Source organism: Carlito syrichta, unplaced genomic scaffold (genome assembly GCF_000164805.1).
Source record: "Carlito syrichta isolate Samal-C Ts95f unplaced genomic scaffold, Tarsius_syrichta-2.0.1 Scaffold305884, whole genome shotgun sequence".
Lineage (NCBI taxonomy): Eukaryota > Metazoa > Chordata > Mammalia > Primates > Tarsiidae > Carlito > Carlito syrichta.
Window position 1 is genome coordinate 566,621 of NW_007249980.1, and position 17,197 is coordinate 583,817.

At 41.0% G+C, this 17,197-nt stretch overlaps 1 protein-coding gene across 1 annotated transcript in view; it reads right to left on the minus strand.

Annotated features, from left to right (window-relative positions):
• ETV6 (ETS variant 6) overlaps positions 1-17,197 on the minus strand; it is a 150,767-nt gene that overhangs the window by 42,686 nt on the left and 90,884 nt on the right. Inside the window, exon 3 of the mRNA XM_008062925.2 lies at positions 12,897-13,061. Coding sequence (XP_008061116.1) covers positions 12,897-13,061 — 165 coding nt within the window. The remainder of the gene's footprint in view (positions 1-12,896; positions 13,062-17,197) is intronic.

Here is a 17,197-nt window from a genome sequence, read left to right on the forward strand (position 1 = left end):
TTATACAGTTAGAATCAGGCTTCTAAGTTTAGTATCCTCCCTTCTTCCCTCCACATGAGGTTTTGAAGACTTTCCCATATTACTCAGCTGCCTGTAGTAGCTGCCTAATAATGGCCTATCAGAGGGATATACCAGACCTTGCTTGGAAATTTAAATTGGCCCAATTTATGGCTATTATTTTTGTGAAGATATCCTTTTTACATCTATCTTTGCTTGCACTTCAGATTATTCAAAGAAGAATTATGAAATCATTAAGTATGAACATTTTTAATGTTCCAATGGCAACACATAGACTCTTCACAGAAATCTTCCCTACAGAGAAAAAGATTCCTTTTTAACCAACTCCAATCCCAGGCAAGAAAAGAATAAATATATATAAAAAAAAAATTCACAAGTCCAGTTAGAGGTGGTAACTATTAAAGACGCTCTATAAGGAACTGGCACATTCTGGGATGCTTCCCTCCTTTAAAAATGCATACAGGCATTGCTCCAAGGTTCCACAATCGTGAGAAAATCATTTTGAGATGTCAGCCCTTTGCAGAGTATGGTGGGGGCAGGGCTGAGAAGGGGGCTTTCTGTTCTGATATATTTGGTATTTGAAGTATTCATTGTTTTGACCCACCCCTTTGGCTTGGATTCAAGTTCAAAATGCAGGTGGGTGCCTCAAAATCCTTTAGAAGTGAGTGATTAATCTTTAAAATGCCATTGGGCTCTCTAACTGTCCCCCTATGCCCTTGCCCACACACACATAAGCAGTCAACAACGATACCAAACAATGGGCTTTTGTCTCTAATTTTAGCCATCTTTAACAGATACTTTAATTAACAACTTCATTTAACTGTGTATTTTGGGCTGTAGATATTGCTATATTATTTTTTCTTTCAACTCAGCATGAACCCGAGAAGCATTCCCTATTAGTTTCTTTCTTTCTGCAAACCTCCACTCTTCTAGTGCTTGGACCCAATAAAATTCCATGGATATCCTATTCTAAGTGACTCCTGAGGGAACCTTGTGTCTTTGCTTTGACTTTGTTCCTTCCTCTGTCTTTGAAATTCGGTTGCTATTAGTATAACTTTCTGTCACTACTTACTATTATGATTAAATAAAGCAAAAGACTTCAAAGAGCCGCAGACATGTCATTTGGGCATTTTATTAAACAGAGACAGGCAGGAAGATGCAGAGGTGTCCTGAGCCAGACTAGAACCATGGCACACACGACTGCATTTGAGAGCTGGGAACGGCTTTGGAATTCATTGAATCCAAACCTAGTAGTCATGGTGATGTCTCTGATGAGGCGGGGATACAGAGCCTGAAATACAGTCCTATTTTAATGATTCATATTTTAATCTCACATAAAAATAAGCCCCTAATCAACACTTTGTTTCTTTTGGTTTAGCGTAATGTCTTCCTGAACTTTTCCTAATTTACAGGGCCTCACACTTGCTGGGTTTTATCCTGTGGGTTTGATCAATGTTTTATTTTGGTAGTAGGCAGAATAGAAAATGAAAACATTTAAAAATGTGTTCCTGATGATTACTATTACTAAAAAAATGGTCAGTAATTAGCCTATCCATTTTGGAAGGAGAGGCCAGGAAATATAAATTTAGTGTCTGTGAGGGTGTTCAACTCAATTCACTTTGCAAGGCAGGCTGGTGGGGCAGTGAGGGCACCTTGGTATCCCAGCTCCTCTGCACCAGGTGACCTTGAGCGAGTCCCTGACCTTCTCTGCAAAATGCAAACACCAGCACCGACCTCCACGTTTGCTGTGAGGGTTAAATTAGGGAAATGTTAAGAAGTACCCAGAGCAGGGTTTGGTCCCACGCTGCTCCCTGGCCCCGTGCTTGGAGGCTGCTTTTCTGGGTTTGGAGAAGCTCTCTGGTGGGAGCTCACACAAGAACTGGAGAGTAGGCAGGTCACTTTCCCTTCTTCACTTTCATTTCTCTCCATACATACAGGAGGTGAGTCAAGACAGCAGAATGGTGACGTGTCTATGCCCTGGAGTCACACGGGTGCCTCCTCAGGCCTGCCTCTTAATGTCTCTAGGCCTCAGTTTCCCCATCTATAAAATGGTGATGTTGATGGCATCTATACTGCAAGATGTGAGGATTTAATGAGGCGGTTCAGGTACTAAGCTCATCACAGTACAGGCCAACAGTAAAAGCTCAGTAAACATCAGCTGTTGCTTTTACCACCACTAACATGACCATCACTGTTATTACTGATATGATGATGTTGATTTAAAACAGGCCTGTAAACCTCTAAGGAGCTCTCACATGGAGAACAGGGATGGAATGTCTGGGTCATGGCCAATTTTATGTCACCCCTCCAGAAAGGTAAAGAAGGTGACAGAGGCCGCTCTCTCATTCGTGAGCTCTCTGGCCATGTTGTCACAAGCTGGTGGGCTAAGCCCACTGTGGGGCCGACATGTGCTACGCTCCACACATCCCCAAGCCGTCTGTACTGGCTCACTTCAGCCTCTCCTCCTGAAGCTGGCAAAGGGAGCAGGTAGAGAAGGTTTCTCTCTGAGTGTGCAGGAGAAAACGGGAGCAGAGTGAGTCAAGTGGACTCTGCCAGTTTCTTACTTAAAGCATAAGCCTATTAATGAGAACAAATAAGATAACAGAAATTATCCTAAGTGCCATTCATGAGGGATGGCTAATGGGTGGGAGGTCTCTGGTGGTGGACCAGGGAAAAAAATCTGAATTCTAAGACCCTAGGGTGTCACCACAGCTGGATCCGTCCATTCCCAGACATGTTTCCTCAGCAAGCAGGGCTCAGTCGGGGAATGCAGCTGGGTTGGCACAGCGTATCACTACCACGGGGGCAGGGACCCATGACCGTGCAGGTGCTGTGAGCCCATGACTGGCAGTGACAGTGTGTGCCCAATAACAACTCTGAGTCCTAGACCTGGAAAGGATTCTAGAGGCTTCTTAGATGGGCTCAAGCTTGCTCACTAAGAGTCCCCACCTCCCCTTCCCTTGCCAAGAAGTGGTGTTGGCTGGGTCAACTTCCAGCGATGGGCAGCCAGTCATGGCACCAGCAAACCATTTTTAGACAGTTCTAGTTGATAGAAAGTTCCTCTGTTGAGTTGGAATCTGGCTTCCCCTGAAATCCCTGTACCTTGGTTCTTAAGTTTTGACTTCTGGCCTAACACGGAACGTGTGTCTTGTTTACAAAAGATTTCTAAGTCAACAAAGATGGCCTTCACACCTTCCCCCTCCATGACCACTATCCCTTAGTTCCTCAACTCCCAGCCTGTTCTCTTTATACATTTTTCAAATCTTCATAAATGCAAGAGACTACATCTAAAAGTTATTATTAACAAAAGGATCTCTGGGATAAAGAAGTTTTTAAAAAATAAGTTATACTCATTTGCCTACTGAATATAAAGAGCATGACCACAGACAGCCCTGTATATCTAACTTAGCCAACGCCCATTGATTTAGATTCAAAGGGCACTTTTCAAAATATTCTTAGCCGATTTGATTCTTGATAAATCCTCTTTGTCTTCCCAGAAAAGAGATACAGTAACGAGTACTAGCCAGTACTTCTATTTTACTAAGCAATGGAACCAAGCCCTGTTGTTCAAGGGAACACAGCTTTTGTTAGTTCCTCCGTATATCTTCATGCACACACATGCAAGGGCACAGGTGGTTTGTCATGAAGCTACTAGATAAAGGGCCCCTCACTTGCACAGTTCCCTGGGAGTCCTAGAGATATTTATATCTCCCAAACTGTAAGCTTCAGGCCCATACAACCTAGATATACTACTGGGAACACACACACATACACATACAGAAACGAATCACACATACAATTGTGCATTGGTGATCTTGATGTGAAAAGCCAGGCACCTTTTTTGAGAATCCTAAATTTTATTATTTTATTGCAATGTTTTAAACAAATAATAGAGCTAGTAAACAATACTATTGCAAGTTGCCTTGTCAATCTCACCAGTGTCTAAAGACCAAGAACATACAGATGTTGTCTAGGGGATCTAAATCTATTTAAATTACTTAATTTTAGAGGAAAGAACTTGGGCTCTAGAGCAAGGCAGTCCCAAGTTTGAATCTTGGTTGTCAGCTGCGTGCCCTGAGGCACACTATTTTTCCTCTTTGAGCTTTAGTGTAAGGTTTAGTTCAGTAGTCTTTTTGTGTAAAATGAGAATAATGCCACAGACTTGGCAGAGCTGTTACAAGGATTAAATGAGATATATATAAAGTACCAGCCCCATGTCTACCATAATATACGCTCAATGGATGGTATCTCTTATACTAATGATAATTATTAACAGGTGTGTCTCCAAAAAATCTGGCAAAAAAGATTTCTTTGTTTCAGTACTTTTGTATTTAAAGCACATACATGAGTTTTACAAAGTCACATTCATACATACGGAATATTTTTCCCCAGTTGACATCTGTCATATAGACATTTCTAGTTTACAGTTATCTCTCATAGTCCCCCCACCACCCTTCACAGTTGTATTCCCAGCCTCTCTGTGTTTCCTCTCTTTCGAATTGAAGCCATTTCAAGTTGTGCCTGGTGCAGACACACTTCCCATCCTTTGATCTCAACAATATCTGTCTGGAGACCGGGGACACCCCTTGTCAACAAGGGTGCCGGAACGATGCATATTTGTATACCTAACCCTTAACTGTACCCCACAATTTTAAAATAAAAAATATGTTTAAATAAAAAAAAAAAAGAGGTACTATTCCTGTTTCTCTCCTCCGACACAGCCAAAACTTCCCTGGGTAGCTGTCCAATGCTGTGCTCTTCCTGTCCTCACCTTCCATTCTAGTTCCCACTCCCACCCTTTTCCAATCTGCTCTTGGTAAGGAAACCTCCCTGTTGTCAAATTCAAAAGGCAATGGTCAGTACTCGAGGAACTGCCTGACCTCTGAGCAACATCCTCATGAGTAATCTCTACCTCCCTCCTCTTAGAACATTCTCTGGCTTCAGAGATTCCCCATCCTGGCTTTTCTCCCCCCTCTCTGCTCCTCCTTCCCCAACCCTTCAACAGGAAGCTTCCGAGGATGCTTCACTCATCTTTCTTCATAGGCAACCTCATCTACTCCCAAGACTTCAATCAGCTCACCTGTGCTAAGCCGACTCCAGTCAGGCATTTCTTCTGAACTCCAGAACCACATTTGGTTATCTCTAGATACTTCCTCCTAGAGGTCACACATGCACCATACACTTAATGTGTCTAACACCCATGTCTTTACAAACCAGACGGTATTCCCTAGTTCAGAAAATACTCAGTTGATCAGACCAGAAATCAGGGAATAATCCTTAATTCTTCAATCCCTCTCTTTTAACCCCCAATAGGTCTCCAAGACCTGTAGACTCTGCCTTCTCAATGCTCCTTGAACCACCTTAGTTGGCCCCACCTTAGTTCAAGTCACCACCATTGCTCCTAGACTCCAGCCAAACAGATGCCCCATCTCTACTTTCTTCCTCTGCACCTTGTTGTGCTAATCCTCTGCCTAAAATCCCAAATGGGTTCTACCTGTCTTTAAAAAAAAAAACAATCCCTGAACATGTTCTGAAATGCCCTGCATAATCTACTAAATAATAAATGAGTGAGAGAATGAATGGCTGTAAAGCTACAGGGTATTTATTCCATGATATTTACCTTCCCTGAGTTTGTTTAGCTAGTCTCACGTTGGGGGGTGGTTGAGGAATTTCCAGTTTTTACTATTATAAATAGAATTGCTAAGGACATCTTTTTTTACCCACTCTTAGATGATTTCCTTAAGGTATTTTCTTAGGAATGGAATTATCAGTGAAAGGGTGTGATTAGTTTTAAAGTTCTTATTATACACTACTTGTTGTCAGAAGGCTGGAACCAATGTTTAGCGTCATCTGAAATGCTACCTATTGTCTCTACTATGGGGTTTCACAACTTTTAACTTCTCAGGGTTAGCAGGTTTAAAGCAGAACCCTAACACTGTAAGAAATTGCATTTTTCGGGTGACAATCTGTTATGTACATATTATCATATTTAAATTATCTAAGAAACACATTCTTACATTTGCAAACAGTTCCCTCTTCTCTTTCATTTTTATTCAGAGATTTTAAGTTTCCTTCTGACTTTTTTTTTTTTTAAAGCATGTCTGGTGTAGGAGGGGCACTTTTTAGATTTGTCAGAACATTTTCCCTGCTGCGTCCTTTCTCTCCATGATGGGTTCAGGATGAAGCCCTGGGCTTCATCCATGAAATTCATGTTTCATCATAAATTGAACAGCAAAAATATCAGTGCAATCACAGGCCTGGGGAGAATCCTACTGGCGGCCACAACATGGGCAGCTTGGTTTTCTAACTCTGCTTGATGCTAGTTTCCGAGCATTCCAATCAATCATTTTTTTTCACACTGATTGAATTATCAACCTCTTTATTTAATAGGAAGTAACTTCTGTGACTATAAACATTATCTAGTCTTTTACTTAGGAACAAATATTGGCAATTTAGCTTAATATTTATGTCTTAGACACAGAAACCCTGAGAAAAAGGGGGCAGGTTGTGGGGAAATTTGAACATTATGCTCAATAGAATATTCCATTAGAAATTATTCAATATAATTATATTACTGAATATAATTGAATTAGATATATAATTATATATTATATTAAATATAATAATAAATCTGTTAGAAAACATATAGTAAGATAATTACCTCTAGCTGTATATAGAATATACAGTAAGATAAACAAAATAATGAGTTCTTGAGAAAACAGAAATACTATGAAATAAGTATGTGCTTATAGGAAGCACTGTGTAGTTTGTTTTCCCTGTTTTCATCAACTCTGTATGACGGAAGGATGGTAACCACCTCCACTTCACAAATGGGACAAGTGAAATGCAAAGAAATTAAATGACTTTCCCATATGTGACTTAGCTAAGCATTCCTCTGATGCGTGATATACATTTTTTTGCTTGTTCAAAGACAGTAAAGAAAGGGCCAGTTCTGGGTGTCTTCAGTCAAGGGTCATGGCTGCTACAGCACCCACATTTCAGGGCTACAATTTCCCTTCTGTAACCCATATCCTTGGATCCTCTGAGTTCATGCCAAAACAGCCAGTTGACACAGTCATTCAGTCAAGCAAATCACCTGCCATTGCTTAATATAAATTAATAGGCAAAATGGTCCAAGGAATAGACATGTGGATAAAGACTAATATTTCAGTTTAACTTTGAAAGGAAATTTTACTCTATTTGAAGAATATAAGGAAAGCACATTTCCAAAGACAAAGGTTCTGGTGGGTTGGAAAGGGAAGAAATAATGTGCAAAATCATACTCTAGTATACTAAAATCCTCAATACATTTAGAAAATCTCCAGTATGATTTTTGCTGAATTGAAGGAACTTTGAACATATGTTTCTTTCTTTTTAAGCACCAGTAGAGAACATGTGTAACATGAATTACATTGTTAAAAACTTGTGGGATTTTTTTTGTTCATATAAATAATGGGTACACAAATCCATTCCATCTAAATGTCATGCAATGGATAATTCTAAGTAAGAGGTAATATAAATATTAACTTGTCTGTTCTTTTCCTATCAATGTGTTTTCTCAGAATCTCAAAGTACTCAAGTGATCAAATACTTCTTCGAATTTAAATCACCTCAGAACAATTTAATGTGGCAACTACCTAGTAGCTCAAGAACTAAGTAAAATTATTCTGTCCAGGTAAGGTTTATAAAGCTGGGTCCCTTTTAATTTATTCTTTAGCTTTGCAAATGTTATATATTTGCTACCTGGTTATATCAGCTGATTGGGAGACTATTCCAAAGAAAATATCCCATTTTCAACCTTGAAATCCTCTGGTTAGAAACTATATAATTATTTAGAGCAACACTGCAAATGTCATCTGCTTTATTCTAGGAGTTGAAAATGGAAGACATTAGCCTGGCGTGGTGGCATGAGCCTGTAGTCCCAGGTATTCGAGATGCTGAGGTGAAGCTGCCATGAGCCGTGATTGTTGTGATCATGCCACTGCACTCTAGCATGGGTCACAAAGTGAGACACTTACTCAAAAAAAAAAAAAAAAAAAAAGGAAGGCACCTATCAGGAAGTGGACGAGATAAGTGTAATTTGTTAAGGTGGCCAAAGAATATGGCATTCAAGTAGTCTACTGTATTTGAACATGTAGTATCTTAGGTAATTATAACTCACTGTGATCAGTTCTCTTCTGTCTACACTGGAGATCAGTTGTGTTAAGGAATGTCATTTCCATGTACAGAGAGCATACTTTTAGGTGAGGCCAGGCAAGGCTGGTGGAAGATTTAAAGATCCCTTTGTGGTGATGGGGCAACCAGATGCTTTTGTTTTATTCCAGCAGCGTCATGACTACTAAAAAGCTACTGCTAATTTTTCTTACATTACACAGCAAAAGAGATTTAAGGAAAGGCAACAGAAAAAAATGGGGCAAAGTATACATTTTCCAAGGTATCTGAGGGGGACCCCCCAAAACTTGGAATTTATTTATTAAAAAATTGTGTATTTATTCTTATGTTTAAACTTTAGTCATCTTCAAAGTACTCTCCACTTGATGCAATATACCTATCAAGATGCTTTTTTCACTGCTCAAAACAGTTTTTAACTCATCAATTTTGATGCCTTAATGATTCTGCTGTTTTTTGTTTCATCTCTTCCACATTAACAAAACGTTTCCCTTTGAGGACTTTTTTCATCGGGGAAACAAACAAGCAAAAACTGCTTGGGGTGAGATCAGATGAATGGGGGGGCATGGGGTCATGCTGTTTTTGGTCAAAAACTGAACATTCAGCATGGTGGGGGCAGGTGAGTTGTCATGGTGGATGAAACAATAACTTGTTTGTCACAATTTGAGACGTTTTTCCTGCAAATTGTGATGCCCCCTTCTTTGAAACTTCCAGATTAAAATTTTAGTTGACTGTTTGATCTAGAGGAACTAATTTTGAATGTACTAAGGGGTCCAGCCTCCAAAAGATAATTCTGGGTCCCTCCTCATATAGATTGAAGGAGATAAAAATATTTATTTGCTGCCTGTAATGGGGGAGGTTAAACTGTTTGCTTGAAACACTGTTTGAGTATTGAAGTTAGGCCAAACTGTTAAGAGTTGAAAAAACCTTAGGATCGACATGGTGGAAAATCTATTTCATAAATGACGAAAACAAGGCCTGTAAAGTGATGCAATTTGTGAAGAGCCAAGTATAGAACTATTTTATGCCTCAGAATGTTCACCACACTAAACAGCTAAAGTGGAAAGCCCATGTCAGAAAAAACAGTGGCAAGTGTTACATCTGGGAAAGAAAAGGGATTTTCAATCTAGACGTTGCCTCATGCCTTCAAACCCCCTGCCGGGTGGTCACTTCATGAGATGTGTCTTCTCAACTCCTTAATTCTGTCCTCCAAACCCTCTGACAATACTCCTCTGTTTTGTGATAAAGTTTCTTGTAAGCCCTGCTGGCAAGAATCACCTTAAAATTTTGTCCGTGCCTTTCTGGTTGATGCTGTAATTAAATTACTTACAGTATAAATTTGTCTTTATCCCCAGTTCATAAATATCCACATGATGGGACTGATGCTCATGTCTATTATTCCCAGCTCTGGCTTGATTCTCGTTTCAGATTTCCAACTACAGAAGAGGAAACGTTTCTCGAGTGTCCCGGCGACGCTTGCCCAAAAAGCAACTTCTATCACAACTTCCAAATCAGCTCCCCATCTTAGTTTATCTCTTTGTGCCTCAAGTACTATTATGATGGTCTCACTGATCTGGTTCTGGACTTCACTGTCCCCAGTAGGCTCACAGCACCAGCAATCTAATAGCTTTCCTGCTTTGAGCGACCCAGTCAAGTCACCCTCTGCACTGAGGGTAAATGTCTGTTCTACAGGGAGAATCCAAATCATATTCTCCCAACCAAAACTTTCCAGCATTTTCCCATTACCTGCAAAATAAAATCCAAACTTCTTAACCTGGGTACTCTAAAGCTGGATTATAATTCAACCACTATTTATTGAGTGCCACCTGGAGGGCCATGCTCTGTGATAGATACTGGAGACTTGGTAGCTTCTTAAGATACAATCTCTACCCTCACTGAACTGTCTATGCTAGGGGAGGGAGCCAGAGAAGCAAACAATCTTGTATAACACCGTGTGTGTGTTTGTGTATGTGCGTGTGTAGTCACCAGAAAGGTAGAGAGTGCTCTGGGATAAAAGAGGAACAGCACCTAGCCTGGACTGAAGTGGGATGAGATGGAGGACAAGAAGGTGGGGTAGAATGAGAGAAGGAAGGGTGGGAGTCGAGTGAAGTTTCCCAGAAGCGTCAACACAACTTGAAATATGAGGAGACAGACAAGGGCAGGGAAGCATGATGAGGGACGCTCAACATTGTTTTAAAGGGAGGATCTAGCATGTATGGCCTTATCTCTGAACTCTTCTTCCAGGCACACTGGCCCACACCTCTTTCTTAGCACCCTTCCTCATCTCCTTCTTGTTTACCTTTCAGGGTTTTCAAAGTTCAGCTCCACCGCCATACCCTTGAAGTTTGCCTGATAATCCAGGGGAGAAATGCCCTCTCCTACCCCTGAACTCCTCCCCTAGCCTGTGTTTCTGTTCCTCTGGTATGGAGCTGCTTGGTGAATACCCATGGGACAGATTTCTACTGCCACCCCCTGATTGTAGGCAACAGCACCTCACTTCTGTTCTACTGCATCAGACTTAGCTGGCCTCCCTAGCTGCTGCCTTTTCATCAGTGGAAAGCCAGGCAGGTGGGCTTTCTCGATACACTAGGCTGATATTTTTTCAATTAGCCTTCGCCTACTCCATGCCACCCATCCTGGCCAGACCATCTCCATCCCTTCTCTCATGTGACTTATCCTGCTCTGGTCTCTTCTTTCTCTGGCTTCCTTTGGCCATCAGGGTCAATGTGACCCTGCCTCTAACGGGACAGTAACTTCCTTGCACCAGCGCCATCTTCCACACAGCCCATCCTGACAAAGACTTGACAAAGTGGCAAGGAACCACTGATAGACTTTCTCACATATCTTTGTTTACAGCTTTGAGCAGGGAAACTAGTTTCATAAGTAAAGTTGACAGGCCACCGGGGAGAACAATAAAAAAGGAGCACCTGAGAGAGGATGAAGGGGAAATTTACAAAGACGTGAGAGGAAAGCTTGCCCAAGGTCTAAGTCAAATCAAGTCAAAACACATCATCGTGTTTTCCTTTGTTTGCTTTGCACGATTAGTTTTGCTGGAACACTAAAGAGCTATGGATTTTTCCTCCAGATATATAACTCTGCCTCTTTGAGTAGAATATCTTTGGGTTTCCACTGGAACAGAAAAGGGAAGTATTTTGCAATAAATTCAAAAGAACTACTTAGGATAGTTTTATTTACTTGTATAGTTGTTTTTATAGTTTTCTTACTGTGAGATGACAGAAAGAATTGATGATTTGAGACAAAATGATTCAGGTATGCTTGTGTCCCTTCTAAAATCTTATAAATTGCTAGTTTTTAGAGATACACACTTTCAAGTTTCAATAGCACCTCTACTTTTGGGGAAACTTCCCCTTTAGCATTTCTTCATACAAACGGTCTATGTCAATTGGGAAAAGAGGGGAGATGCTATAGCTTTATCTCATCTCCTGTAGTGAGCGATGTTTCCTCATGACGGTTAGTTTATTAACTTCTGGCAGGCCTCCAGGAGTAAGTAAGGGTTGAATGCAGTTAGGAACTATGCCTCAACTTTATGCAGGACCCTTGCCCTTTGTTAAGGAAAAAAGGGACTCAGCAGCCGGCTAGGTGGCTCAGCCTGTAATCCTGCGCCTTTGGGAGGCTGAGGTGAGTGGATTGCTTGAGCCCGCGGATTAAAGACCCGCCTGGGCAGTGAGACCTCATCTCTACAATAAATCAAAAAATCAGCCTGGTGTGGTAGCGCATGCCTGTAATTTCGGCTACTTGGAAGGCTGGGGTGGAAGGATCGCCGGAGCCCAGCAGGTTGAGGCTGCGGTGGCCGGGAGCGGCCACTGCACTCCAGTCTGGGCGACAGAGTGAGACTCCAACTCAAAAAAAAAAAAAAAGGACTCAGCTAGACAAGTCACATCAAAGTGGAAGTCTGCAATGGGACTTACCAGAATGAGGGCCTTTTGGTACTTGAATAACCCCTCAAGAAGCATAAACCTGAGACCAAAGTTCCCCTTTGCCATAGCTCCCGATAGCTATCTTCCAAATATCCATAAGGTTTAAAAAGCGAAACTGAGAAACACATTTGATCTCTTAACCACATAAGCAACACACTTTGTAGGTACAATGCTTGTACTGAATTAAATCTTTCAACATGGTCTTAGGAGCCCTTAATTTGACAAGTCTTCCTCTTAGATGAGACTGAGAAAACTTCCAAAGCCCTTCAACTTGGTTTCTACACTTGCCTTAGCTACTAGGATCTCCTTATTTCCCAGTGTGCATCCTTAGTTCTTTTGTTTCTACTTTTCTTTCTACCTCTCTACTTCAGCAATGCTCATTCCTCTTCCTTTCCTGTCGTTGTTTTTAATTGAGTAGTTCGCAACCTACACTCACTCTCAGGTATTTCTTTTAGAAATCTTTAGAATTGTGGGCAAGGGAGAGTTCAAAGGGCTGAAATGGCATTTTCTTTTTTCGGTGGCACAACTAGATTCCTCAAGCTGCCATGCTTGTAGGTAGGTTACTGCCTCTCCTAGCTTTAAAAGTCTCCCCTTAGCCTGTAGACTCTTCCTCTTCTTCTCTCAAACTGGCTCAGGCTAGCGGACTCTTCCAGAATTCTGTTAAGCTTGTGATGACCTGCTAGAGATTTCTTGGGCAGGACGAAGGGTGGCAAAGACCAAACACCAGCAGATTTTCCAAGCTGGGCACCCGCCAAGAGACCAGACTCTCACCTGAATGAGGAGATCGATAGCGAAAGTCCTCTTTGGTCAGCAGCAGGAGAGCTTTGCCATTCATTTCAAATGTGTTGCTGTCAATTGGCCTTAAAGAAAACTCATTTTCAGCCCACTTGAGCCACTGGGCTACGTCATCCCTGCTCCAGTAAATTGGCTGCAAGCCTGTTGGAGAGAGAGCAAGGCAGAAAGAAAGACAGAAAAAAAAGGTCTTGTCAGTTAGTCAGAATAAAGGAAAAAGATCTCTGAATAGTTAACAAAATTGAGTCTCTATGTCTCAAGAGCCCTTATGTTCAACACTTAAGACCCAGGTTAAAACCCTAGCTTCATAAATGCTCAAGTGTGCTGTCAGATCAACTTTTTATTTAGAGATGAGATGAGAAAAATTTTCTTTCGTGCTTAAGGGGTGGCAGGTCTTCCTTGTTCAGCCCACAGGCTGTCTTAATCCCAGGTTTGCTCTTAGGTGGCCCGAGGCACCCAAGGGGGGCTCACAGCCAGGACACATCTCAATGGAGGGGACCTCAGAATCAGAGCTGATGTGATTGCAGCCCAGAGTCCTTTTGAAGTAAGAATGTTCCAGAGCCGGGCTTGACCTTCCAGAGCTGCCAAATAATGAAGTGTTCCCTGAAACTTCTTCCAGGAAGAGCAATTCACTCAGCCTCGGGGAAACCATCAGGCTGGCCTCTGGGAATAAGAGGGCAAAGTAAGGATAAAAGTTTTTTGCCTTTTTATTCTCCTTGCGGATGTTAGAACTTCCTGGTGAGGGTGGTACTGGTCTCTGAATAGGAACCCAAGTCAGGGGAGGGAGGCCTGGAGCTGAGGCTGAGCAGGTGGTTCAAGTTGGATCTCTGGGAACCTGACTGCCAGTTTATATTTTCATTTTATTTTGCTACCGTGGGAAATCAATTGACTTAGAAGAATGGTTCTCTCCCCCCCCCTTTTGTTTGCCTTTATTTTTTTATTTTTAAAATTTTTATTTTAAAGATGGGTACAATTCAGGGTTAGTTATATAAATAGTAATTGTACAGGTAGAGTTTGGGCCTCACTTTGGTCCCCATTTCACCTGGTTTGAGATCAGGTACCCTTATTGATGAAGTGTGCCTCCCCTGGCAGTTTCCCACTATTGCCAATCCCTTTTTTATAGTATTGTTGAGGGTCTGCTTATGAGTGAGAACATGTTGTACTCAGTTCTTTGTTTCTGTGATAGATCACTGAGTATTACAGACTCTAAATCTATCCAAGTTGCTGCAAAGTTCACAATTTTATACTGAAAAGATATAGAATGGCAAACTGGATTTAAAAAATGATGCAACAATATGCTGTCTCCGGGAGACTCATCTCACCAGAATGGACACTCACAGACTCAAAGTAAGAGGCTAGAAAACGAATTTTCAGCGAATAGAACACAAAAGAAAGCAGGAGTTGCGATCTTAATATCAAACTATCCTTTAAGCTATCAAAAATTTAAAAAGATACGGAAGGTCACTACATAATGATAAAAGGTTCAATCCATCAACTAGAACTATTCATCCTAAACATATATGCACCCAACATAGAACCACCAACCTTTATAAAACATCTTCTAGGTAAACTAAAAAAAAATACTGACTCTAACACTATCATAGCTGAGGACTTAAATATCCCACTATCAACCCTAGATAGATCATCAAGGCAAAAAATAAAAAAGATCTGGAACCCCAACTTGACATTTGACCAAATGGACTTAATAGATACCTATAGAACACTCCACCCAACAACTATGGAATATACATTCTACTCATCACCACATAGAATATACCCAAGATTGACCACGTCCTCGGCCATAAATCAAGCATAAACAAATTTCATAAGATTGAAATACTGTCATGCACCTTCTCAGACCACAGTTGAATAAAAATATGTATCAACACCAACAAAGGTACCCTCAAACCCACAAAAAAATGAACACTAAACAGCATGATGGTGAACAACTCTTGGGTCAACATGGAAATCAAAGCAGAAATTCAAAGACTTCAGGAAACAAATGAAAACAAAGACATATCTTACCAAAACCTCTAGGATGCCATGAAAACAGTACTGAGAGTGGAATGAATTAATTTCTTTATTAATTAATTTTTTCTTCAAGAAAATGGAAAGCTCACAAGTTAATAGCCTAACAGATCACCTAAGGCAGCTGGAAAGACAAGACCACCAAAACTAACTTCAGCAGAAGAATCCAGATCATCAAAGTAAAAGTCCAAATTCAGGACATAGATGACAAAAATATCATAGAAAAAAAAATCAACAAAAACAAAAAACTGGTTTTTGAAAGAGTGGTTCTCAAAGGGTGATGTCTTCTCACTAATTATTTTTTCTTTTGGAAAATATATTTAAAAATATGTATATTTATTTTGAGTTGGAATCTCACTCTGTTGCTCAGGCATGCTCATGGTCACCCCAGTATTGATCTGCTGGGCTCCTGCAATCCTTCCGCCTCAGCCTTCCAAGTAGCCAGAAATACCCGTGCATGCTACCATGCCCGGCTAATTTTTTGATTTATTGTAGAGACAGGTCTCACCATGTTGCCCAGGCTAGTCTCAAACCCGTAGGCTTAGGCAATCCTCTCGCCTTGGCCTCCCAAAGTGCTGGGATTACAGGCTTGAGCCACCATGTCTGGCTATATGTTTATATTAATATATAACTGGCTTATTATTTTTAATACATTAATATGTATTTTAAAATATATTCAGTTTTAATATACAGAATAATAAATACGAATAGATATAACTCACAGAAGCAAAAGGTCTTTGGAGTCTTCGATAATTTTAAAGCATCAAAAGGAGTCCTGAGGCCAAAAATTTAAGAACCACTGGGTCAGAAGAAGCTAGATGTTTGACGGAGCTTCATTCTTTAAGATCACATGGTATGAATCAATAGTTCAAACAGAGTACAATGGAATCAGTGTTTGCTGAAAGAAGTTTTAGTCCCTCAGCATAAGTTACTTAAACTTGCTAAGAAGAATTCATGAATGTGTTATAAAAGTGTCCTGCAGTTTGATCCTGGAAAGAATCACCTTTCATTCTAAACCAGGCATGCCAAAGAACTATCTGGTCTACCACATAAGCTGCTCTTTCTCTCTACAGGAGTAGGAGAATAAATGGTTCCAAGGAGTGGGGAATGAATGCTTGAATACACTGGAGAATGTCTAAGGCCTCTGGGCAGGCCTTAAGTGGCTCCTTTGCAGAGTATAGTTTTGAAGAATGGTCAACGGCTTCCTCCAACCCCATGGAAGGTCCCTCAAAACTAGTCTCTCTCATCGGAGATCAATAAAGAACTATTAGACATTGAAATAATTAGAAATGAGCACTTAAGAGTTTTTTCCCCTTGGTTTTTAAGTTTTATGATAATTTTTTACATGAAAGAAAGTAGCTTTACAGAATAATAACATATGGTATGTTACTGCTCTATGGTGTTTTGAATAAAATATGGCCACTAAAAGTTTTGTTTTTGACTTGTGACTGGCCCAGAAATCAATGCTTGGTGAAAACGGCCCATGGCATACAGAAGGGTAAAATGGACATTGGAGACTCAGAGGGTGGAGGGTGGGAAGGGAGTGAGGGATGATAAATCATCTATTTGGTACAATGTTCGTGGGCGGGTGGCAGTACACTTAAAGCCCAGACTTCTTCACCACTATACAATACATCCATGTAACCAAAAGCCCCTGGTATTCTTAAAGTTATTGAAATAAAAAATAAATAAAAAATTAAAGTTAAAATGGCCCATGGTATGATACAGGAGGTGCATGATTCTTTCCAGTGATCTTGAAAATGCATGTCTGGAATCAGTGAGGTGGGAGTGGCAGTGAGATTGACTTGGCAAAACCTCAATTTTTTTTATTTTTTATTTTTGAGTCAAGGTTTCACTCTATCACCCAGGCTGGAGTGCAGTGCCACGATCACGGCTCACCATAGCTTGACTTCCTGGGCTTGGGCAATCCTTCCACCTCAGCTTCCCAAGCAGCTGTGACTAGAGGTGCACGCCACCATGCCCGGCTAATTTTTTGATTTTATAGAGATGAGGTCTTGCTATGTTGCCCAGGCTGGTCTTGAACTCCCGAGCTCAAACAATCCTACTACCTCGGTCTCCCAAAGTGCTGGGATTACAGGTTTGGACACCAGTCACTGCATCCAGTCAAAAGTCTCAATTTTCGAACTGGTGAAAACCTGCCACCTTACTGTTACTGTCAGTGGTGTTACCTTTGAACAAGAACGGGCTTGATGGCTCAGCCTGTAATCCCGTGCCCTTGGGAGGCTGAGGTG